The sequence below is a fragment of the Hipposideros armiger genome, unplaced genomic scaffold (genome assembly GCF_001890085.2).
Source record: "Hipposideros armiger isolate ML-2016 unplaced genomic scaffold, ASM189008v1 scaffold_146, whole genome shotgun sequence".
Classification (NCBI taxonomy): Eukaryota; Metazoa; Chordata; class Mammalia; order Chiroptera; family Hipposideridae; genus Hipposideros; species Hipposideros armiger.
The window spans coordinates 1,154,045-1,179,236 of record NW_017731496.1 but is presented as its reverse complement, the minus strand read 5'-3'; the positions used below and the strand labels follow the sequence as shown (position 1 = coordinate 1,179,236).

Sequence of the window (25,192 nt, the reverse complement as noted above, 5' to 3'; positions counted from 1 at the left end):
TATTGTATTTCATTTCATTTTATTTAAAATTATTATTTTAAAATAATAAAGAAGCAGCAAAACCTGATTTTCAAAAGATATATTATGAAGAACACTGACCACAAAACAGACAGAATGAGCACTGCTCTGGCTGAGGTGAGAAGTCCCTGGCCCCTCACTCCCGCCCCGAGGCCGCTCATCCCCCCACAGCAGCCCCTGAGGCACTAGCACACAATCCCAAGGTCCTTCAAGCAATACCTGAAGTAAAGGTTCTGGTGTGATCAGAAAAACTTTTTTCAGACACATAAGGAAAAAAGACACATAAGGAAAAAAGACATATAGAAATTGAAATGTTAACAGTGTTTATATTTGGGTAGTAGAATCATGAGTAATGTTTTCTTCTTTTCCAAATTTTCTATAATTGACAGGAATTATTGTTAGAAACCCAATAAGCTTTATTTTTAAAGGGTTTCAGTGTAATTACTCTCCCCGTAATATATTGTGTTGTAGTATGTTAACAGAAAAAAAGCATTTCTGTACTATCAGTGCACTTAAAAAAATACATATACACTGCGTGGCCAGATGGCTCAGTTGGTTAGAGCACGTGCTCTGAGCAACAGGGTTGCCAGTTTGATTCCCACATGGACCAGTGAGCTGCGACCCCCACAACTAGATTGAAAACGGTGACTGGACTTGGAGCTGAGCTGCGCCCTCCACAACTATTGGGTTGTCAGAAAAGTCATGACATATTTTTTCTATGTTTTTTTGTTGCAAAAATGCATCATGGCTTTTCTGACAACCCAATAGATTGGAACAACTCCCTGACTTGGAGCTGATAGGTCATAGAAAAACACACTATTCCCCTTCCCCAATAAAATATTTAAAAAAAAAATATATATATATATATACACACACACACACACACACACACACACACACACACACACACATATACATATACACACACACAAAATGATATAAAGATTAGAGATACAAATTTAACAAGATAACAATTTGACAATATAATTAGAATATAATTAGGCCTGTTTGTATTTGAAGTACTTAATATTTTATCATAATAGATCAGATATATTTAATTGTTTCCTTTAATAGCCTATTTGTTGAATTGCCAGTAGAGCCACAGTTACTAATTCTTCTTGGAATTAGAAAAGAGGTTAAAAGTTAAGAAAAAAAGTGTTCCATGAAATCTACTACTTTCAAATAATAATTCTTGAATTTCCAAAACACATCACTCAAGCTAAATGCTACAATTAAGATATCAGTAACATTTCCTAGACAAGTAAATGATCAATTAATTATGTGTGCCTCTGGGAAATGGAGAGAATAAATATTAACCATGATTTTTGAAATAAAAATAGAGATAATATTAGGAAGGCGGGGGTAAGTTACAGTATAGTTACAATACATAGCTTTTTTATATTAGTAATTAATAGTATTTTAATTTCCTGTATTTCTACCTAGACTTGTTTAATCATCCTTTTTCTACTTTCCTAATCATCTTACTACATGTATTATATGTTTAAGTCTGAGATTACAGAAATAGCCTGACACAAAACCAATCAGATTCTTTTCTTTCTTAAATTTTCTTGGCTAAAACCTAAATCAACAAAGTCTTAGTGTTTTTATAATGTAAGTAGCCTTGAGTGACTGAAATCATTAAAGAGCTTGCAGGCTGGCAAAAACTTATCTTACTCACACTTTTTAAGAAAAATTGTCTCTGGTAAGCACAAACCAAAAAAAAACACAAAAAACCAAGAATAAATTAAATAGGAGTTTTTAAGCTTTCATTTCCACAGACCAGTTGTTTAAATTAAGTTTGGATTCCCAGCAGCGTAAAATAAAATGAATGAAAACAGAACTATTTGAGACTAAGATAGAGAGTGATCTGGGGACCCATCTGCTTTATTTCCTTACCACCATCACCCTCAAAACAACATCTGGTAAACTCCCTAGGGATGATTTTAAGGGGAGGGGAATGAGAAACTCTGGTAGAATACATGGGGAGAAAAAAACACTATTCAAGCCATCATTATAGTATAATTGTATATAATTTTATGTTTAAATTATATTTGAATTCTGTTTCAATCATCTAACACCTACTGGACACGCAACAAACAATTAGTAAATAAACAAAAGGCATCAGGTTGCAATCCTCATTAGGGTTGAGAGGCACTTCAATAATGTTCAACAGAGGGTAGTCTGAAACAAACTTTATTCCAATAGGTCAACTAGAGCACCTCAAATAGATTCCAGTCAATTCCCATGACTCACAGTAGTTATGGTGTATAAGGTCCTGCAAACATTAAATTATCAAATACAGGGTTAGGTTCCCAAAAGCTTCTAGTCATATTTTCATCAACCAATCAATACATACCTTTGTTTTATGTATGTTCGTGTTTCAGGACACCTTGTTAATAGATATAAGTTCATTAACATGGAACTCAAAGCCAACACAGCACTATAACTCATTCCTGAACGAAGCTTATCTAACACATGCATTTTCTCCATAAGGCACATCACAGACTTCTTGCACTTACAAACACTAAACAGGACAACAGCACTTCAGTACTGCACGTAGGGCCCATTTTAAACAGCAAAATCACCAACAAAAAGCACAAAAATAAGAAAAACATAGCAGTAAACAGGCCACAAAAAGGACACTTGACTACAGTACGAGAGCTGAAACAAGAAGGCAGACAGGGCATCACCTTGTTCCAACTCTTTTTTGTTGCTGAGTGCAAGTACATGTCTGCAAATGACCATGAAAACGCCCTGAGTATTGATTTTGGGGTCAAAAATAATTTTAGAAAGTAGGTGACTCTGGGGTCGGCCGAGTGGCTCAGTTGGTTAAGAGCTCGCTCAAGAGTGCGAGTTCTGAGCAACAGCGGTTCAAGTCCCGGCCCGAGCTGAGCAGCTGCTGAGCTGCCAACAGGTGGCAGGATGGCTCAGCTAAAAAAAAAAAAAAAAGAAAGAAAAGAAAGTAGGTGACTCTGCAATTATCGAAACCATGAATAATGAGAATAAACTATATTTTCTTGGACAATCAAATCTCATACAAGATTTTGATATAGGCACAAACCATGGGGATTAATTAGCATGTAGAGAAGGTACTAAACAGGAAGGGGGGAAGAAAGAGTAAAACTCAGAATTAAAATGAAGGCTCAAAATTCTGCATCAACCATATCCATTGACACTTTTATAGATCTGTGGTAGACTGCATTATTGTTATCAATCCATCAACCTTCCCTGTATCCAAAACCTTTGACATGTGATACTATAGATCTTCTCAACAGAGGCTGGAAATATTTCTCAACTGTACTGATGTTACTCATGATCATGTGACTTGTTTTTGGCCAATGGAATGTTCATGGATATGATATGAGCAAAGGCTTGAAACGTGCTTCCAGAGTTGGGGTTTCCTTCTTGTGTTTCTGTCCTCACTATGAGAAAAACATGCCTTCACGTAGTCCACTGGTGCAAGGAGGAACAGACATATAGAACAGATCTAGACTCTATCTGCAGCTTGGAGCCAAACCCAGACAAGCGCAGCCAACCCACAGATACGTTAGCAACTATAAATAAGCCATTAAGTTTTATAACATTATTGTGGCTACAGTTAATTGATATTTAATATACTTATACAATAATTTTAAAATATCATTATCCCACTCAAAATCTTATTATAAAAAAAGTTGATGAGGACCCTCTTCCCTTCTTGTCCTAAAGCCTACCACATAGGCTTGTAGTAGATACGTTTCCAAAGATGGCTGCATCCATGTCTCCCATCCCGCGTGATATTTAAATGTGATCTTGCCACTCACTCATCAAATGGTAGTCTATCTCCCCTCTCTCTACATTTGAGCTGTCCCTGTGATGTTACATAAGACTTGAAGCCAGACCTTAAGACATCTAGAGTTTCCATGTTCATCCTTTGTGAAACCAAGACATCAAGCAAGAAGTCAGACCCCACTAGGTCTACCACACCATGAGAAATTCCAAACTGACAGGTGGAGTGGGTGGAGGGGAGAGGGAGGAAGGGGGAGTGAAGAGCAGAGAGGAGGGAGAGAAAAAGAGATGCCGTGGGGTAGAGCACCAAGTGTAAACCATCTGAGTGAGGCCATTTTGGACCTTATAACCATTCAAGTGACCCAGCTGACACGATATGAAGCAGAAGAATTTCTCGGTAAATCCACAGAATTGTGAGAAATAACAGATTGTCTAAAACAAGACACTAATTTTGGGGATGAATTGTGGCAACTCAAACAAGTTGTTAATAAATGTGCTGAATTAATTAAATTCATTAAACATTCTGTTTAACGCTTACCTTGGTGTTGGCCATGTCTACAATGTACTGGTCTCCTTTTATACATTCCATTACTTCAAAACCATCTCTGTCAATCACTTTGGCTTGAGAGCTTCCAGATACAACAAGAATCATGTCTCCTGTGTTACTGTACTGTAATGACTTGATCTGATGGCTATGCAAAAGAAAAAGAAAATAGTCTGGTAAGACACCGAGCATAATGTTTATACTTTAACTACATTAAGTGCCACCAGAGAAAAAGTCGCACAACTGCACAAATTCATAATTCTACAAAATCAGGAACATCAACCTCAAATGGGCCCTCAACACCAGTGGCTATCCTGTTGGTGCTCTCCTCCTACTCTATTAACAGCAATGTATAAAAAATCTTCTCCACTCACTTCAAATCTTCAATCCAACCAACTCTCCTTCCAGTTGTTGATTCTTCCAGCTCTTTCCCAGAAGAACCAAATAAGAACTGCCTCAACTCTCTTCCATTAATGTTATAAACTTATCTGTATCTGAACTCTCTTCTTCTCTTTGATTATAAATATTGGAAATGAACCACTTCCTGCACAAGGCAAATCTACTACCTACATTTTTTATCCCATCCTTTCCAGTCTTTGCAGGAACTGCTACTGAGTATCTTCTCTCTCTTCCTCTTGACAGGCTCACTATTTGAACAAGTCTTCATCTCCTGCATTATCTCTCCGGCACCACAGTATCCATTCCACCCTCCCAACTCCACTAAAACTGATCTTGCCATTGTGGCTGTAGTGAATGTTGTGGTGTGCCACCCAGATCTACCCCTTCAGCACTGAAGTACTCATTACCCCAGCTCCCAGGATTTGGCCTGCTGATGGTTAACAACTAAACCCTCCAGAACTTCCCTAAGCTCCAGAGAACTCCCTCATCCAAGTTTATGTGACCATTCCAAAGCAGGCCACATTCAATGACTGCTTGACATGCAGCAAAGCAGCTCAGCCCTCTCCTTCAATGTGGGATGTCTTGGAAGGGTTATTCCAGCTTCAGCAAACCTTGTATGATCAGTTGAGGTTGCTCTTGCAATTACATGACAATTCAATTTCTCCATCTTCCTAATGCTGTTTCCCTTACACCTTCTCTCACAGGGATTGATCCCAGAAGCACTTCTCAACAAACCTCCTGTATGCGAATTCTGAAGTTTCAAAGTATGTTTTTGAAGAACCTGACCTGAGAAAGTTGGTATCAAAAGTGGTCCTATGAAGTTGAATCCCAAAGGAGATTTTGAAGCAGTATCAGTCACTGACTAGCTAGCAATGAAGAACCACTCATGATGGTGTGTAGTCTCTGGTACACTGCAACAGTGCAATGGCAATTTCTAAAATTTTGTCAGAGAAAGGGAAGGCACTGGCTGGTGCAATATTTCAGGCATTTCATTACTACTACAAGAAAAGTGGTAATTAAAAGAACTATGGAATTGGATAGCTATTTCTAGGGGCAATCAATACTATGAAGACAATGAAAGGCTGAGGATGATTCATCAACAATTCAAGACCATAGTGCAGAAGACAGAGGTCATCTTTGGCAGCATATATAGATAGGGTTATTGTTCTCTGTCAGGTCAGTGGCATGCAGTCACTGACCTGGGAAAGCATGGTTTTCTAATTCTATCAGAGAGGAGGACCAAAAGCAGTTGACTTTCACATGCAACCAACAGCAGCATACACTCACATGCTTGAACCAGGGCTGTGTTAACTTTCTGGCCCTTTGTCAAACATAGTCCCAAGGAACCTGGACCATCTGGACAATCCAAAGAAATTCAATCTGGTCCATAATCTTCATATCATTATGCTAATTGAATCAGATGAGCAAAAAGTAACAAGTACATTGATAAGAAACATGGTCTCAGGGAAATGAGAGATAAGTCCTAGAAAAAAACAAGCAATTGAGACCAAGGATATGTTGGGAAGATGCATGTAGATCGACATGTGAAAATGGACACCAGGTATGAAGCTCTTTGCATTACCTTAACCACAGAAAGTATCAACCTCAAAAGAGGTAATGAACAACCAAGCAATTCAGTTGACCAAGCTTTTATCATCCACCCCACCACTAATGCAACTGACTTATAAATGAAATAGCAGTTGTAGAAAGGACGAAAGTTATGCATGGGACCAAGAGCAGCTCTCCAAAGTCGACCTAACTGTTGCTACTAATGAAGGTGGAGCAGAGGCCTACAGTGAACTGTCCTCCCAAAATTAATACTAACAAAAATGAATTTAAAAAAACAATAACAAAAGCAACAAATGAACAAACAAAACAAACAAAAACAACTTATAGATACAGGCAACGGAATGGCAGTCCCAGAAGGGAAGGGGGGTGGGGGAGGGTGAAGAGGGTACAGGGTGTCAAACACAAGGTGATGGAAGGAGACTCTTCTGGTGATGAGCACACATAAGAGTAGGCAAGTATATTAGAACGTCGTACACCTGAAATTTATATTAACTAATGTTACCCAATAAATTTAATTTTTTAAATTATATAAAGAGAGGGGGCAGGTTCTTAAACTTGCCTAAGAATAAAGCTGTGTAACTCATCCTGTTTGTTATATCTCCACAGCACTTATCACCATCTGTTATTATATGTGTTTTGTTTGTAGCTGGTCTTCCCTCACTAGAATGAAAGTTCTCTGAGGACAAGACTAGAGTTATGTAGTGTTCTATGCTCAAAACGTGAAACAATACCTGGCACATAGGAGGTACTCTATCAATATTTGCCAAGTGGACATAAATTTGAGAAAAAGTCCACCTGTATCTGGCTGTGACATGTGTAAACATTAAAAAGGAGGTTATAAATCAATACACACAGAGTAGTACTAATTTTGTAAAATATTTATATATGTGAGTATAAAAAGCTAGGACAAATACCACGATGTTAGTAATAGTCACCTCCATGTGGTAGGAATGTGTATAATTTGAAAAAAATATATATACTATAATCGTTAGGGCAAAATAAAATACATATTATAACCAGAAAGAGTAAATTATAAAATTCTCCCAGAGCCTGAAAAATTATGACTGGAGTTGCAAAATGAAAAAAAATCTACCCCAGGGCCGGCCAAGTGGCGCGATGGTTACGAACTGGCTTGGGATGCCCGGTTAGGATTCCACATATGAGGGCCAGTGACACTGCCCTCCACAGCTAAGATGCTGAACAACAGCTCAACCTGGAGCTGGGCTGCCGTGAGTCGCCGGCGACGGTGTAGGCTTCAGCCCCTGCTGCAGTGGGTTGCCATGGGCTACCGTGTGTAGCCAGCAGCCAGCGTGAGTGGCCCTCAAGCCACTGTGAGCAGCTGTCCAGAAGCCGGCGACTGATCTGCCTCGCCCGGGAAGAGCGCAATGATGGTGCCAACTTGGGCCAGTGAAGCAACGTCCTCCACAACTAGACTGAAGAACAAAAGGACAGCAACTTGTCTGTTCCCCTTCCCCCAATTCCCCAGCACTGTTCCCATCCCCCAACTCCCCCCAATTCCCCAATAAAAAATTTTTTTTAAAAATCTACCCCAAAGAGGAGGAAAGCTATCACAACAACTGCAATATATGAGTCTGTCACCATCCTACACACTGTAAGCCCAGCGCTGTCCAACAGAATTTTCTGCGATGATGGAACTGTTCTAGATCTGTGCTGCCCATTACAGTAGCCACTAGCCACATGTAACGATTAAGCATTTGAAATATGGCTTCTGCAACTAAGGAACTTAATTTTTAATTTTATTAAATTTAAATAGCCACACATGGTAGTTGGCTAGTGTACTGAACAGTGCAGCCATTAACAATATGAAATAAACAATATAAAACAGTTTCCACTCTGGCGCAACAGAAGATTCTTATTGCCTCATAAAATAGATGAAAAGAGAAATACTAAGTAAAATGTTCTTTTAAAACAAAACAAAACAAAACAAAATCTAATGAAATCTTTATAGTGCATTTGGACAATAAAACTACCAGTACTAAAAAAATCACTGTGCAGTCCCTAAATGTCACTTTCAGTCATAAATTTAGAAATGACTATTGAAGTAAACACCTCAGGTAAAAAAATTGTATTCACCATGCTAAAAAATTGTCTATAACATTCTTCACAGATGGCACGGTAAAGTATCACCGCAGAGCAACCCTAAAGGAATGCTATCACAGGTACCATGCTCTTAAAAAAAAAAAAATCCCCAAATAAATGTCAATGGAAAGAACTTATACAACTTAAATAGAATTCTTGTGGAAAACTAACTTAATAATTAAAGTCCCAAACATAAAATTTCTGTAAAAAATAAAAATAAAATCTTTTTTAAGCTGTCTTCATAGCTCCCTTTATAAATGTAACTCTGTTCGCAAAAAAAAACAATTAAATTCCTTGATTTATCCTAACAGGCCAATTTCAAAATAAAATAAAATAAAACTCCAGTGATAAGACAACTTTAACAAAATTTAGGCTATGTAGTCCAATTTACTTTCTAAGTCTATAATTTCAAGGCTGAGGGATAAATGGGTTTTTCAGGGGGGAAAAAGCTATTAATTCATGTTAATTTTGTCTTCTAGAAACAGTATACAAAAAATTAAAATTCACGTGTGTCTGGCTAGGTCTCAGTAGAAGTATTCTTCCCAGAGGGTTAGCAAAACCAAATCAGACACTTACCAATGAAACTGCTTATCTGCACAGCCACCATGGACTAGAAACTGCTGCTCAACATTCACACTGACCATTCCTCCTAAAATGCTGAAATCCTACCTGATAGTTATTGAAACACTTGTTTTTCAAAAGCCATTCCTAATGTACTGATTCACAGTACTGGTGCTAATGGCAGAGAATTCCAGCCAAGATCTGAGTGGGCTCTTGGTCAGAATGTGTGACAGCGTGAGGACTTTCGCCACAATGCCCAAGGTCAAAGCATTAAGGTAGATGAGGAACTGAAGCTCCCAAACTAGCGAGAAAAAGGAGCCCAGAAAAGCAAAGGTGGGGCTACTGCCTGGGCCCTTGCTTGCTAAAAAAGAAACGTCTCCCTGACCTCATGGCATCCTTCCTGAAACACTGGGAAGGAATGAGATCCCCCGCAGATTTCTGACCAGGGTCCCAAATATAAATGTAAGCCCATAAGAAGGCACCAATAATAAGACATAAAATGACATATTTGGGGGCCGGCCAAGTGGCTCAGTTGGTTAAGAGCTCGCTCAAGAGTGCGAGTGCTGAGCAACAGGGTCGCCGGTTTGATTCCCAGCCTAAGCCAAGCTGCTGCTGAGCTGCCAACAGGTGGCAGGATGGCTCAGCTTAAAAAAAAAAAAAATTCCATGTTTGATCAAATGTGTCAGTTGTCCATGTATTGCCTCTCATCTCCAAATTCACCCTTCATGGCCTGCTCTGCAACCTGGATTGGGGCCCTTCAAGTTTTTTCCTTTGCCAGTAGGCATGTTGGTAAGTGCTGTAGGTAGAGGCGCTGGAGAGACACTGCGGGGGGAGGGCTTTTCCTCCTGGGCTAGTGGCTCCTCTTGGTGGGCTCCTGCACTGCACACGGCTTCTCCAGGAGGCTCCTGACGTGCACAGCAGTCCACAGCTGGCAGCACCAGCAGCTTCCCCCAGCACCTTCCTCAGGTGGTTTTGCAGCAGAGTGACCCGGTGAGACAGGTTTCTGGCAAATTCTGCCATCACAGCACCACAGCAACTACTTTATCATTCACGGAGCAACAGCCTTATCCTCTCACATAAGGTCTGTATCTCAGTCCTGGAGGCCTCTTCCTTGAATGCTCTGTCTCTGCCTTAGGGGCGTGGCTGCTTCTATCTGCTATTCCTATACTCTTTAGAGTTCTCTTTAGTTTTAACTAACCAATCTCTCATTATTCCAACCCCATGTTACAGTTAATAATTCTTTATAATAAACTTTCCCTGTTCAAATGTCTGTGTGACTTCTCTCTCCTAATCAGACCCTGACTGATAAACCAAATTTCAAGTGATTAAGTAGGAACTGAGAAAATTAAAGGCTGTTGAGTCCAATATTTTTTATACATATAAATAGATCAGATCTTTGATGATTAGACAGCTCAGACTGCTACACCAAAGTCTTACATAGTAAGAACAGAATGAACCAGTTAGTTCCCAGGCTATGTATCTTCATTTACAGTACTACCATTTGGGGGAAGTCTTAATTTTCTTCACCAACCATGAAAGATCAAGTACTATAATCAACCACGTTGGTTTTTTTCTGGTGAATCATTTTTATTTCCAAAGGGGAAGGAAAATCTAAAAAACAGTAAGACTAGGTAGTAAAAACAGTCAGTGTCTCCATTTCTCTGGCTATTTGCGCTACCAAACTGCTCTATTTACATTTGGAGGGAAACACACATCTCAGCGAGCCCGCACTGCCGTTCACCTTGCTTTTGTGCTTTATAGGAGAACGAATGTTTTCCCTCCGTCTCATTGTTCCTCCCCTGCTCGCTGCCAGCACGAACATGAAATACTCAGCATCCCGCTCATCGTCCGTGTCCCACTCCGCTCTTAATTCTGCTAGCCACAGAGTTAAAAGGACAGGATTAAGAGTTATTAGACGCAGTACTAGAGAGAATTAAAGGGCTTGTTCAAGGGGTATAACATCTGCTCCTCAAATTCCTGCCTAAACAACTAAGATTCCGATCAAAGAGAAGAGAGGGAAAGCCAACCCTGACAGTAAACTGGAGTCATGAGGAAGTGAATGTTCTCTCAGGGAGGAACTCTGACACCAGAGAAAGGCTTAGTGACATTGCACAGTTCTTTCTGTGAAGTTATTCACGGGGCAAGGGGGAGTAAATGAGTGTAAGTGGAGGGGAGTGGGAAGGTGAAGATTGAGGATCCTTTTAAGTAGTTTTTGCTCCGCTAGCAAAACAAGCTGAGACATGCAAGACAGATAAACACAGCTGTCTGGGGCTGTCACTTGGGGCTCACGAGCCAAGGTGTCCTGATGTAGTGAAAAGTGCACCGGAATGTGAGCGAAAAGGCTGGGGACCCAAGGCCTCGCTCTGCGGCTGACTAGCTGCGTGATGAGGAGCACGTCTTTCAGCGTCACTAGCCACCGTCTCCCCACGTCTTGGAAATGAGTAGACAGGACTCGATGACAGCACTCAGCAGAGGTGCTCCTGAGACAGAGTTCATGCACTAGCTGCACAACTGTGCTGAGTCCTGGCTTCCTCCACTGAAAAACCAGGAGAAATGATACAGGATCGGGTAAGGATTAAAAAGAGTACACATGAAGGCATGCAGCACAGTATGTGAAATAAGTAGCTGCTATTCTTCTTACTTCTTTATTTCCAAGGCCTCCTTGAGGTTATTTGAGGGGCATAAAATCTTGGTAGCTAATTGTAATGAATACATCTGAATTGAATACACTGAACACTTAAATTCATTACAAGTTAAGTTAGTATAAGTTTAGCATGGTTTTTTTTGTTTGATTTTTTAAAGATTTTATTGGGGAATTGGGGTAGGGAAACAGTGTTGGGGAATCAGGGAAGTGGGACAGATAAGTTGCTGTCCTTTGTTCTTCAGTCTAGTTGTAGAGGACGTTGCTTCACTGGCCCCTGTTGGTATTGTCATTGCACTCTTCTCGGGTGAGGCAGTCAGTCGCTCGCCGGCCACTGGACGGCCACTCATGGTGGCTCACGGCAGCTCACGAAAGCTCACACCTGTTGCCGGCCAGCCCCACTGCAGCCTACGCAGTTGCCAGCGACTCACAGCAGCCCAGCTCCAGGTTGAGCTGTTGTTCACCATCTTAGCTGTAGAGGGCGCAGCATCACTGGCCCTCATGTGGGATCCAAACCAGTGGCCCACCTGCTCAGGGCTGGCATCCCAAGCCAGCTCCTAACCAATGCACCACTCAGCTGGCCTATCATGTGTTCTTAATTAGTACTCAAGAGAAATATTCTTGTATCTTTTCTGATTTTCTGTACCCACTCAAAAAACTCAAGCACTATGTCAAATATAACCACTTCATTCTTGGAAATGAAAGGCAGTAACAGAGAAAATGTTGTTTCGGATTTGCATGCCATCTTCTTATAGTATTTGATGAAATTGTCTGTTTCTTCCAGGTATGTAACAATATATTATCTCCAAAGTAATCATTAACTTGTTGATCTGTCAGCAGACCAAAAGATCAGAGTAGAGGGATATAATCTATTTTCCACAATAAAGAAATTGTTTCATTCTATATGTCCAATTGATTTTCTTCTTTTTTTCTCATGTCAAATACAGGAAATCCTTTTGTGTATGGTTCTGATATGTATGGATTTCAGTTATATAAATAATACCAGGCCCCAGCAATATGGTTCAAATTTTAGTTACTTCAGTATATTAACTGTGAGTAATTGCAGAAAGTACGAACTTTGCTGCAACTCTTCAGTCCAAAAATCACTCTATAAATAGCAGGTGTGCATCCTGATTAATAACCAATCATACCACTTCTTCCAGTCTGTCACTGATTGGTCACTGTGAATGTGTTATTCATTCATGCACAGACAGCAAAGCACATAGTTATGTTGCCTCCTTGTCTCCCAGTGATAAACCCACATGACATTTTACAAAACTGACATTCGAAACAGGGCTATTTGACAAAGTCAAAATTTTTAAATGTGCATGAAAGGCATTTCACTTCTTGCTACCTGTTCTTGAGAGACACTCAATTTACACATATGCCCAATGAGGTATAAATATAATCATCCCATCATTTATTTGTAATAGTGAAAAAGTGGCCACAATCCCAAAATCCATCAATGAGAGAACAGCTAATAAGTGCAGTGGTTCTCAAAGAGTGTCCTCAGGCCAGGTACACCACCAGCACCTGGGAACTTGTTAGAAATGCAAGTTCTTGGGCCACACCAGATCCAAAGAATTGGAAACGTTGAAGATGAGATACAGCAAGCATTTTCAGATGGTTCTGATGCCTTCTGAAGTTTCAAAACCACTGAACTATGGTAAGTTACACATGGTATGCTATGCAGCACTTAGAATATATTACACATGTAGTGAGATTAAAAATCTCTAAGCAATATTGTGAAGTGGAAAAAAAACAAATTATGGAATAACAACCATCTGGTACCATTTATGAAAACAAATATCGTATATACCTATTTTTGATAGGTACATATGACTGATAAATGCACAGAAAAAACTCAGTGAATGTACACCATAATGAAAAGAATAACAACACCTAGGAAAGACATTAAAATAAAGATGATCAAGGAAGAAATTTAGCTTTATCCATAATGTTTTAATTTCTGTATGAGAATATGTTATATATACTTGATTAAAATGTTTTAAAGACCCTAATCCAAAAATTCTTGATATTTTATGAAAAATTTTACTCCATCGACATTTTTTTTGTATAGAAGATATATCTGAAGGAAGGGTTTGTGATTCCAAGGATTCTGATTCCTAAACCTACATATATAATTATTGAGAACCTGTGAGAAAACAGAGAGAAAACAGATGACTAGCAGGTTGCCTCAGAGAAAATGTGGTGCTGATTTTCACTAAATGGGACAACGGAAGCCCTTAGAAACTAGAGATCCTAATAACAAATCTAATACTGAGACTGGGCAAAAGTCCAAAACAAATTGTTAAACAGACTTCAAAATACCAAAAATGGAAAATGCATAAAAAAGTTGAGCAACAACGAAAGAAAAGCACTTTTTAAAATCTGATTTTTATATGATAAATCAAGAAAGCATTTAACGTCAATCTTTTTAAGGTGTCCCTGGAGAGCGACCAAGGCCAAGAACATTATGGCACCAGAGCCCTTTGGAGAAATTCATCAGCGGTACCCCAAATCCAGAATATCTTACGGCAGTCTCATTCCTACACTTAGGACTTCTACCTCCCCCCTGAATGGCTACTATGGGTCCTTTATATATGAATGCCTCTTTGACACCCACTTACTCACCACAGTGCTGCCTCTTGGATATCAGCCAAATTCTGACATCTGCTATGACAGGTGAGAAGATGGTCTGAAAACAACATCCTGTGCTTTTATATCTTTCAGACAGTGAACAAATTCCCTCAAGTTTTCTTGGCACATGATAAGGAAAAATGTAGATGGGTGACAAAAAAGTTATGGGAGAATTTAGCTGAGTTATAGTTTTGCATGGATTCTCATATAGGTGAATGACTTAATTTAAAAGGTTTAATAGATCAGTATCAACAGAAGAAAAACTGATGATTGCTAGATGGAACGGGGGCGGGGATGAGGGAGAAGGGGAAGAGACGAGACAACATAAATTGGTAACTACAATATGGCCTCAGGGATAGAAAAGACAGTTTGGGGAGTATAATCAATAATGTGGTAAATATTTCTTAGGGGGCCAGATGGTCTCATGTCTTGTTAGGGAGACCACTTCATAGACAGTGTAAAGGCCTGACCACCACACTGTACATCTGAAGCTGCCGTCGAATAATATTATATGTCAACTATAATTTAATACATATATAGTCACAAAATGTGAAGTAGAGTGTAGGAATGGAGTCAATGGAATTGTAATAGATATGTATGATATCAGGAGTGGAGGGGTAGTGGATGGGGGAGGGAGGTTTTCACTTTGTGAGGGGTGAAAAGAATAACTATTGCATTGTTTTGTACACCTGAAACAAATAATAATAAATAATAATAATAACAACAATAAAAATAGATCAGTGTCAAAATAAAGAAAAGCTTCTGATGGAAGATCAAAGTCTGACTCTGCCACAATGAACAGTTATCAACTGAATGAGAACTTACTGCATATTTATCAAATTTGCAATTGGCAAAAAACAAGGATTGATGATTAATATGTTGGATGTCGGAATCAAAAGCTGGAATAATGAGCTAACAAAATAAAGAAAATGAAATTGAATGAAAAGAATACAAATACCTGTATTGCACCTTTTTCTTTATTTAAAAATTTAATGTAAATTTAATTTAATATTATATAATATAGACACGCACAGACAGGTAAATTCTTAAACATCATTTTGGCCTATAAGCCTTAAAATACTTACTATCAGACCCTTTATAGAAAAATTTTGCCAACTCCTTGTCTTGTCCAGTAATTCCTTTCTCAACTATCTTTGAATTTGAGTATAAAATGAAAGACATTGAGCCGGCCAAGTGACGCGGTGGTTAAGAGCTGGCTTGGGACGCCAGAGGGCCCCGGTTCGGATCCCACATATGAGGGCCAGTGACACTGCCCTCCACAGCTAAGATGCTGAACAACAGCTCAACCTGGAGCTGGGCTGCCGTGGGTCGCCGGCGACGGCGTAGGCTGCAGCCCCTGTGGCAGTGGGTTGCCATGGGCTGCCGTGTGTAGCCAGCAGCCAGCGTGAGCGGCCAGCAGCCGCAGTTAGCGGCCGTCCAGAAGCCGGCGACTGATCTGCCTCGCCCGGGAAGAGCGCAATGATGGTGCCAACTTGGGCCAGTGAAGCAACGTCCTCCACAACTAGACTGAAGAACAAAAGGACAGCAACTTGTCTGTTCCCCTTCCTCCAATTCCCCAGTGCTGTTCCAATTCCCCAATAAAAATCTTAAAAAAAAAAAAAAGCAAGACATTAAGTAAACATTCTGTAATATTAAATTTAAATTGGAACAGATTTACAATTCTGAAACTGTTTTACATGTATAGTGGTGTTAAACAAATACATGTATGGATGGGTGGTGGGAGCAGGTGTCTCACTGTTGGAAAGTTGAAAATTTCCAAGGAAGAATAAGAGGGAAGGCTAGAATGAACCGACATGTACTGGATTAGAGTCAGAGACATGACCGTGAACACCCTGTTTAGCTTAATATAGAGGCAGAAAGATACATAAACAGTTATAGATACAGTGTACACACAGGTTAGGATACATGCATCTACTTCCTAGATCTGCTGGCTGAGAAAGGCCTAGAAGCACTGATCCCCCAAGAGCAACAAGCACATCAAGAACCTAGTTACTGTTTCCTGACACCATTGTCCTAGGAAATATGACCGATCCTAGGACTGGGGCAGGAGAAAACACAAGATGAGTCTGAAGGATTTTATCGTACCAAAAAGTAAAGAATGAAAGAATGACTAAAAAAAAAAAAAAAAGAGGCATGTCAAAGAAAGGGCCATAAGACCCAAACTGAAATAGCTCCCAACGGCCACAGCTGAAACAAACTGAGCCACAAAATAATTAATATAGTATTGGCTTACAACCAAAGGTATGAAATAAATAGTAGTCAATACTGGTAGAAAAAATGATTAAATAAATGGGAAAAAGAGACAATTCTTCCTTACAGAGGAATTCCAAGTAGTTCATGTAAATAGCACTTGGTCCAGAAGGTAGAGCTTAATTTCTCCACTCTCCCAAGTGTGAGCAGCATTAATTACCTAGCTTCCAAAGAATTCACATATGGAAATAGGAAAAAGTAACTTTATAGTGGAGTAATCTTAAAAACATGATAGTATATAGCCATGATATGTGATAAGAAGAGCACTGCACCTCTGTCATATTCAGCCCAAAAACCCACAGCCCCAGTCCAATCGTGAGACAAACATAAAAAAACAAATCGAGGGACAGCCTACAAAATACCTGACCAGTGAACCTCAAAACTGTCAAGGTTATGAGAAACAGGAAAGGACTGAGAAACTATAAACCAGAAGAGACTAAACAGGCATGAAGACTAAATGTAATGTGGTATCTTAAAAGGATATTAGTAAAAACAAAACAACAAAAAAAATCAGTGTAATCTAAATAAAGTTTGTAGTCTAGTTAATAGTAATGTACCAACATTGGTTTAATAATCACAAATGTACCATAGTAATATAAGATATTAACAATAGGAGAAACTGGGTTAGGGGTATACCAGAATTCTGAACTGTCTTTGCAGATTTTCTGTAAATTAAAAAATATTCTGAAATTAAAAGTTTACAAAATTTTGAAATGTAAATATCAATATGATCTTGTCATTTAAACACAAATACATGCACACCTATGTACCTATATTGTTCACCTCTTTTCACTGAAAAGGTCAAGAAGCAATGATACCCCAGCACCAGTGAGCATATGTAATATCTATCCAGATTTCATCTTTAAATATGGGATTGTAATAGATAAGTATGACATCAGGGATGGGAGGGCAGAGGATGGGGGAAGGGGGTTGTTACTTTGTGAGGAGTGAAAAAGATAACTATTGTATTGTTCTGTACACATGAAGCTAATAATAAATAAATAAATAAATAATAAAATAAAATGAAAAATAAATAAATAAATAAAAATAAACAAATAAATACCACTCACTTTTAAAAAACAAGTTTCTTTTGGGGACACGCTGGTTCCAGGACTTAGAAAAGAAGTCTACATCATGTCAAGCCAGAAAATAAGTAAGCTTTTAAAGACTAACGTGGTCACGTCAAAACTACATAGCAATCAGGGACTCCCACTGGCCAAATTTGCAATAATTTAAACATCAAAAAGAATAATGACTGCAATTGACTGAAACACATGAAAAATTTAAAGTCACAAATACTGACACTCAAAAAAGAAAAAGAAAAAAAAATCACCACCAATAACAGCAACAACTCATTTATCACCACTAACCCTTAAGCTGAAAATGAGTAATTAATATTAAATAACTAAGCATTTATCCCTGCCTCTCCAGTAGAAGCTGTATTTCAGGGTTACCAAATAATATTGATGAGAAAGGTTGAAGAAAGCTAGAAAACAATATCGATGAAATAACAGAATTAGAAAATTACCAACTTGCAACACTTATTGAGATAATTGATTTAGGTCCCAATAACCAATGGATACTAAACTTATTAAGTGAAAAGATAAGGTGAATCTGGATATTTACATTGCACCAAAGTATCTCCCCACAAAGTTCTTACCTATCTCAAATACATAATACTAACTTTACCATGGAGGAATCAGATGTCACCAATTTAATCCAGAAATCAACCTTAATTGCCAGTCACTAGGTAGTGGCAACGATGAGACAATCCATGCCACCTGATATGATAAAATATGAGTGATAATCAAGCCTTTGGATCTTCTATAGGAAAACCTGGAGATAAAGAAACAGCTAAAGGAAACAAAGTCAGGGAGCAAGAAGCTGTCAGAGGACAACTGGACCTGTCTAAAAAAGTCATGGGGAAGAAACGGTAGGAAGGAGACACTGTTCTAGATTAAAAGATACGTAAGAGATGTTCAAAATAAATGTGAAGTATGTTACTTGATTGAATTCATGTTTGACAAACCAGCATTAAAATATATTTTGAGAGCAAATGGGGAAATTTAAGTATAAGGACTAGTTATTAGAAATATTAAGGAATTTTAAGAATGTTATTAGAAGTTATAATGGCACTATGATTATATAGGAGATGTCCATATTTTTGAAAGATATACACTGAAGTATTTCAAAGTAAAAGTTATGTCTCTTTGCCTTTAAATACTTCAAAAATTACAAAAATAAGATGAAGCGAATACAGAAAAATGTTTATAACTGTTACATCCAGGTAAAGGGTAGATGGCTATTATACTACTACTTTTTTCTATGCTTGAAATTTTTCACAGTAAAAAAGTGAATTACAGCTAAGTATATAAATAAATAGATGTAAAATACACACTGAGTCCAAAAAAACCATTGTCATAAAAAGTAGAGTCACATTATTTAGAGATTAGGGGCAAATGATGGCAAAGTTGAACAAGTCTCATGATTCAAAAGAGTAACATTCACATAATGTTTGTAGTATTAGAGTATTACGAATAGGATGCAACAATTTAATTATGGAAGAGAAAAAAAAGCTTATTCTTGGGTTTTTCAGCATTTTCAATTACTACAAATTGCATAGTTTAATAATAGAGCACAGGCTTGTGACTCATAACACATCTTCTATTCAGAGCTGATTATTAGCTCTGATAGAGCTGAGATGACTGGATAGTCCTGAACCCGTCAGCTTATATTTGTAAAAGTAGAAGGAAAGCACAATCCCTGTATGAATCAAGAGACCATTATGTGGGGAAATGGGATTAACAACATATATGAAGTATATTTTTAAAAGGTCATCATACTATTTCAAGATAACATGTTATTATTATAAATCATGAAAGCTATTTTAAATCTACCCATCACTGGAGACACAAAGCATTTTCAATTTTTTTTTTCTTTTTTGGCTCCAATTGATTACAGATCTGCAATGTTATTTAGGGAATTCACAAGTGTTTACTAGATAGTTTAAGAATTATGACTTCAAAATTTACAAATCAATGATTTGTAGAAAAACGGCCAGAGCCACTTTAGTCAAAATAGTTATTTTGCTAGATAACTGCAGCTGCTAGAGAAATTTGAGGTCTCAGACCCAATTTGATCCACATACTCGTACAGACATTTATTATTTAAGCATTTATTAGCAAGTAAGCAAAAACAATTCATATCAGGCTGGCCAAGTGGCTCAGTTGGTTAAGAGCATGAGCTCTGAGCAACAGGGTCACCAGTTTGATTCCCACATGGGCCAGCAAGCTGCCCCTGAGCTGAACTGCTGCTGAGATGGTGAAAGCGCATGCTCTTAGCAGCAAGGTTGCCGGTTGGACTCCCTCATGGGATGGTGGACTACCCTCACCAGCAACTAAGGTTGAGGGCAGCGACTGGACTTGGAGCTGAGCTTGTGCCCTCCACAGCTAAGATTGAGGGATGACAACTTGGCTTAGTGCTGATGGGTCCTGGAAAAACACAATGCTCCCCTTCCCCAGTTCCCCAACACTGTTCCCCTCCTCAATTCCCCAATAAAAACCTTTTAAAAACATGAATGAATGAATAAATAAATAAATAACAATTCATAGATCTGTTCTGCAGGCTTAAGAAAAATCTCAGCTCTCTAGCCTTTCAGATGCTCCAACCACAAACAGGTTCCCTGGAAGCAAACAACCAACAATCCCGAGACAGAAACTTTCTCCACATAGCGGACAGAATCCAGAGGTTACAGATGGATATTAACTTTAGCAAAATACATCATCCCCAAGAGCTCAGGTTGAAGGTGAACCTAGATTCTTATGTCCCATTCATGCAAGAGCAGGAAACTAAGACTAAGCAACGTCAGCTAGCTCACCTGTCTTGACTGTCTTTAAATGTCATCAACAAGAGTCCATTTCCAACAGACATTATGCAAGTTAACAAGATACTAATTTGACCAATAAAAATCCATTTTTGATATCCAATAGGCTAAAAGATCAAATGTGGCCAAAAACAGAAATAAAAGGTGGCTTCAGTAGCAACATATAAAGCCCTGTCTGATATGATGCTAGCTGACCACACCTGTACAACGCAGCACAGGCTAGCACCTGGGTACTGGCTTAACATAGGTCATATACACATGCATAATATTATGCAGTATTTATTGGAGTGTTTTTAAAATAAACTAAGCAAGGTAACAATTTCTAAATAAAAATAAATTTAAAGAAACAAAAAAAAAACAGAAAATGTCTTAAAATATAGGTTAATGAAACTAAAGGAGAGAAATTTAAAGTACATTTTACTTTCATTTAAATAATGAAGGTAGTATACAGTCATATAAACTTATTGTATCTGGGTAAAAACCATTATAGACAGAACTCAAATGACAACAGCACTCTGTCTTCAGATATGAAGATATTAAGTGAGTGATACATACCATTCGCAGGGTTGAAGGGATCGAAATGCCTTAAAAGAAGCATCCATTCCAGCAAAATCCCAAAACTTAACATCATAGTCATATCCTCCCGTCACCAAACGGGCACCTGAGGGATCCAAACCCAAAGCAGAAACCTGGTTTAAAAAAAAAAATTTAATTGGAGAAAAGCCACTTATAGTCCATTATAACACCCATTTCCCTCCTGTAACCCCACATCCCATCTTATAGTTGTTACTTCTAAAAAGTAGGAACAGACAGCACCTTCTATATTATTTTACTTTGTTATTATAAGTATTATTTCTTTGGAAATAATAAAAAGAAAAATATTTTAATTTCTCTAATCACCAGTTTTGTCCCAACTTATCTACCATGTACTCAGAATAGTTACGATTGCTATTTCATATGATCAACTCAGTTTCTTTAGCATATAAGTAGGAATCTTACAAACAATTCAGCTTTTTCAATGAACAATTTTGAGGAAACCTTTCAAGATAGTTTAACTACCACTAAACAAAAAGCACATGAATCTAAAATTACCAAAATAAGTAACACCAATGGGAACTTTAAGAAATCTATTGAACTTGGGCAGGCTGAGTGGCTCATTGGTTAAGAGTTGGCTTGGGAGCACGAGCTCTGAGCAGCAGAGCCACCAGTTCGGATCCCACATGGGCCAGTGACGCTACGCCCTCTACAGCTAAGATGGCAAAAAACATCTCGACTTGGAGCTGGGCTGCAGTGAGTCGCCAGTGACAGCGTAGGCTGCAGCGAGGCTGAAGTGGGCTGCCATGAGCTACCGTGAGTGGCTGGTAGCCAGCGTGAGCGGCCAGCAGTCCGTGAGCCGCTGTGAGTGGCTGTCCAATGGCCAGCAGCTGATCTGCCTCACCCGGGAAGAGCACAATGATCACAAGACCAACACATGCTAGTGAAGCGACGTCCTCCAGAACTACATTGAAGAACAAAAGGACAGCATCTTGTCTGTTCCCCTTCCCCAATTCCCCAATGCTGTTCCTTCCCCCAATTCCCCAATAAAATCTTTAAAAAAAAAAAAAGAAATCTATAGAACAAAAGTAGAACAAAGTAGAAATCATTATCTTGCGCATATGGCTAAAAACTCAGCATAGTCACCTTAAACAATTATTTTTAAAGCTGAATTTGTAAGAGGCTAACCACATTATAATATTGGGTTGTCAGAAAAGTCATGACACATGTTTGCGACAGATGGCACTAGTTCATTTTTGGAAGTACTAGAGTCATTCACATCTATGGTATTGCTATGTCATTTGAACAGCTGACAGTTCTAGCTTCATTCTAAAAAAAAAAATTGAGCGATTTGGTTGATTTTGGAGATTTTACAACAAGTTGAAGATGGAAGACCAAACTGCATTTTTGCCATATTTTACTGTTTTACTTCCACAAAGGGAAGAACACGCGTCAAGCTTGTGAAAAGTTGCATAAAGTTTACGGAGACAATGCTGTACAAGGTCGTCAGTGCCAACGTTGGTTCACGAAATTCCATGCTGGTGAGTTTGAGCTCAATGATGCTCCTCGGTCAGGGAAGCCCACCGAGGTTGATGATGACAAAATAAAGGCATTGATCAAGTCAAACCCACGTTACATGACACGAAAGATTGCAGAAACATTGAACATCCATCATTCAAGCATTCACAACCACCTGAAGAAGCTGGGATACATAAGCAAGCTCGATATTTGGGTTCCGCATGAACTCAAAGAAGTTAATTTGCCAGTGCGCATAAACATCTGCAATATGCTCATTAAATGTGAAGAAAACCACCCTTTTTTGAAGTGACTGATAACTGGTGATGAGAAGTGGATTGTTTACAACAATGTGGTGTGCAAATGGTCTTGGTCCCAACATGATGATTGGCCTCAAACGACATCGAAAGCAGACATTCATCAGAGGAAGGTTATGCTCTCAGTGTGGTAGGATTTCAAAGGTGTCGTGTTTTTCGAGCTCCTACCAAGGAGCCAAACAATCAATTTGAATGTGTACTGTCAGCAATTGGACAGTTTGAACGAATCCATCATCCAGAAACGTCCAGAGCTTGTTAATTGTAAAGGAGTCATGTTCCATCGCGACAACACGAGACCACACACAAGTTTGATCACCTGTCAAAATTATTGGATCTTGGATGGGATGTGTTGCCACACCCACCACACTCGCCTGACTTTGGGCAGTCAGATTTCCACTAGTTTTGCTCTCTTCAAAACTCCTTGCATGGTATAACATTCAATTCAGAAGAAGCTGTAAATCAGCACCTTGTTCAGTTTTTTGCAAATAAAGACAGGTCCTTCTATGAACGAGAAATTATGAAGCTCACTGAAAGATGGCAAAAGATTATCGAACAAAATGGGCAATATATCATTGATTGATCTTTGTTCTCTATATAAATAAATGACCTTTTAAAAACATAGACAAAATGCGTCATGACTTTTCCAACAAACCCAATAGCACTTACATTGGTTCTATAAATTATTTGTGAATTGGATCTATGTAAATAAGCCTAGTAGAATACTTATTCACATAGATCAATTCAATACAGTTATTGATGTTATTTTGGCCCATAATATTGAGAAAATGTCTATATACAGAGATAAACACTTGTAAACAATAATAGTCTGTTGATTTTTTTAAGCCGGCTTTCCAATGTCAACATGCTGTTCAATCAAACTGATCTAGAAAGATGTAAGGGGAAAAGTGTGTTTAAAATGAGAACAGTATCTAACAACTTCCTATTTCATGTGATAAACATAAAAATCAGTAAACTCAAACCACACTATATTATCACTTGGAACTGTTCAGTTGACTATCACATAGCATACATAGTTGCCCATAGTAAGTATATTCTCCAAATAGATACATTTCTTCAATGGCAAGGAGAAAACGAGAGAGCAGAAAAACTTAAAGAAAGATTGAAAAACATAACAAACAACGATGACTCTCTTAAGAGTGAGTCAGGTATCATCTGGATACTCATTTGAACATACTAAGTGTAACAATGAGTATGGGGAAATTGAAGAAATTTGAAAACTATGGGATTAGACGATATTAAACAATTATTGAAAAAAATTTAGATGTATAAAGATGTTCTGATTATGAGAGAAAGAAGGAGAGGAAGAGGAGAGAGACAGACCAACTTCATCTCTTAGAGATCCATACTGAAATATTTAGATATGAAATCATATGAAGTCTGGAATTCGCTTTTAAATAATCCCACAAGGTGGGTAGATGGGGAGGAGAGGTTTACTAGAAATGAAAAGTACATGAGAAACAAGACCGGCCTTGTAGAGATAATTGGTAAGGGTCAGAGATAAATAATATGGGGATACCTTTTAGTACTCTCTATACTTCTGTGAGTATGTAAATATGTTTACAATAACTAGGTGGAAAAAAAAACAAAGACAAAAAAACAAAACCAGACAAAAGAGTCACCTTCCTAATAGCTGATATATTACCAAGAAATTGAAATACACGCAGGGCAAAGGAAAGACTGCAAAAAGGAATTAACCTAATAGTACAATCAGAAGTTCTAATTGCTTTTTGATGTGTAAAATAACCTGGAGTATTATTTTTAATTATATTTCCTCAAAAGATAAAATTTTATTTGAACAAAGAGAAATATTTAAACAAAGCATATGTGAAATCCATGAACTATCTCTCAGTTTAAAAAAAAAATCTCTGAACTTAATGGTAGGTAACTTCCTTTTAAGTATCAACAGTCTACAATTCTTTTCCTTGTACATAAAAATATGAAAATTCTTAAAGTTCTGTCACGATTTCAGAATAAAAATATTAAAAGTCCGACTTAATAAAAAGTTGATATAATATCAAGAATTAGATGGAAGTAATTTCTGGAGGCAGCAATTCTCAGATACTTTGGTTTCAAGATCTTTTACTCTTAAAATAACTGAGGACCCCCAAAAGTGTTTGTTTATGTGAGTAATATGTATCAGTATATACCACAGTAGAAATTAAAACTAAATCGTTTTAAAGTATTTGTTTTTCACTTCATTTAAAATAATAATAAACCTATTATTTTTTAACAAATATTTAAACAAATATATTTAATTCTATCATTTGTGTCATTTCTGGGTTTATTTCTATAGATTTTTTTTTTTTTTTTTTTTTTTTTGAGCCATCCTGCTCAGCTCGGGCTGACTCGAACCGCTGTTGCTCAGAGCTCAAACTCTTGAGCGAGCTCTTAACCAACTGAGCCACTCAGCC

General features: G+C 38.1%; 1 protein-coding gene across 1 annotated transcript in view; it reads right to left on the bottom strand.

The window, feature by feature from the left end:
- The window catches only part of LOC109387049 (WD repeat-containing protein 70-like), a 93,842-nt gene that overhangs the window by 4,138 nt on the left and 64,512 nt on the right, over positions 1 to 25,192 (bottom strand). Inside the window, exons 7-8 of the mRNA XM_019650735.1 lie at positions 20,950 to 21,083; positions 4,325 to 4,478 (exon numbers count right to left, since the gene is read on the bottom strand). Of these exons, the coding sequence (XP_019506280.1) occupies positions 4,325 to 4,478; positions 20,950 to 21,083 (288 nt within the window). The remainder of the gene's footprint in view (positions 1 to 4,324; positions 4,479 to 20,949; positions 21,084 to 25,192) is intronic.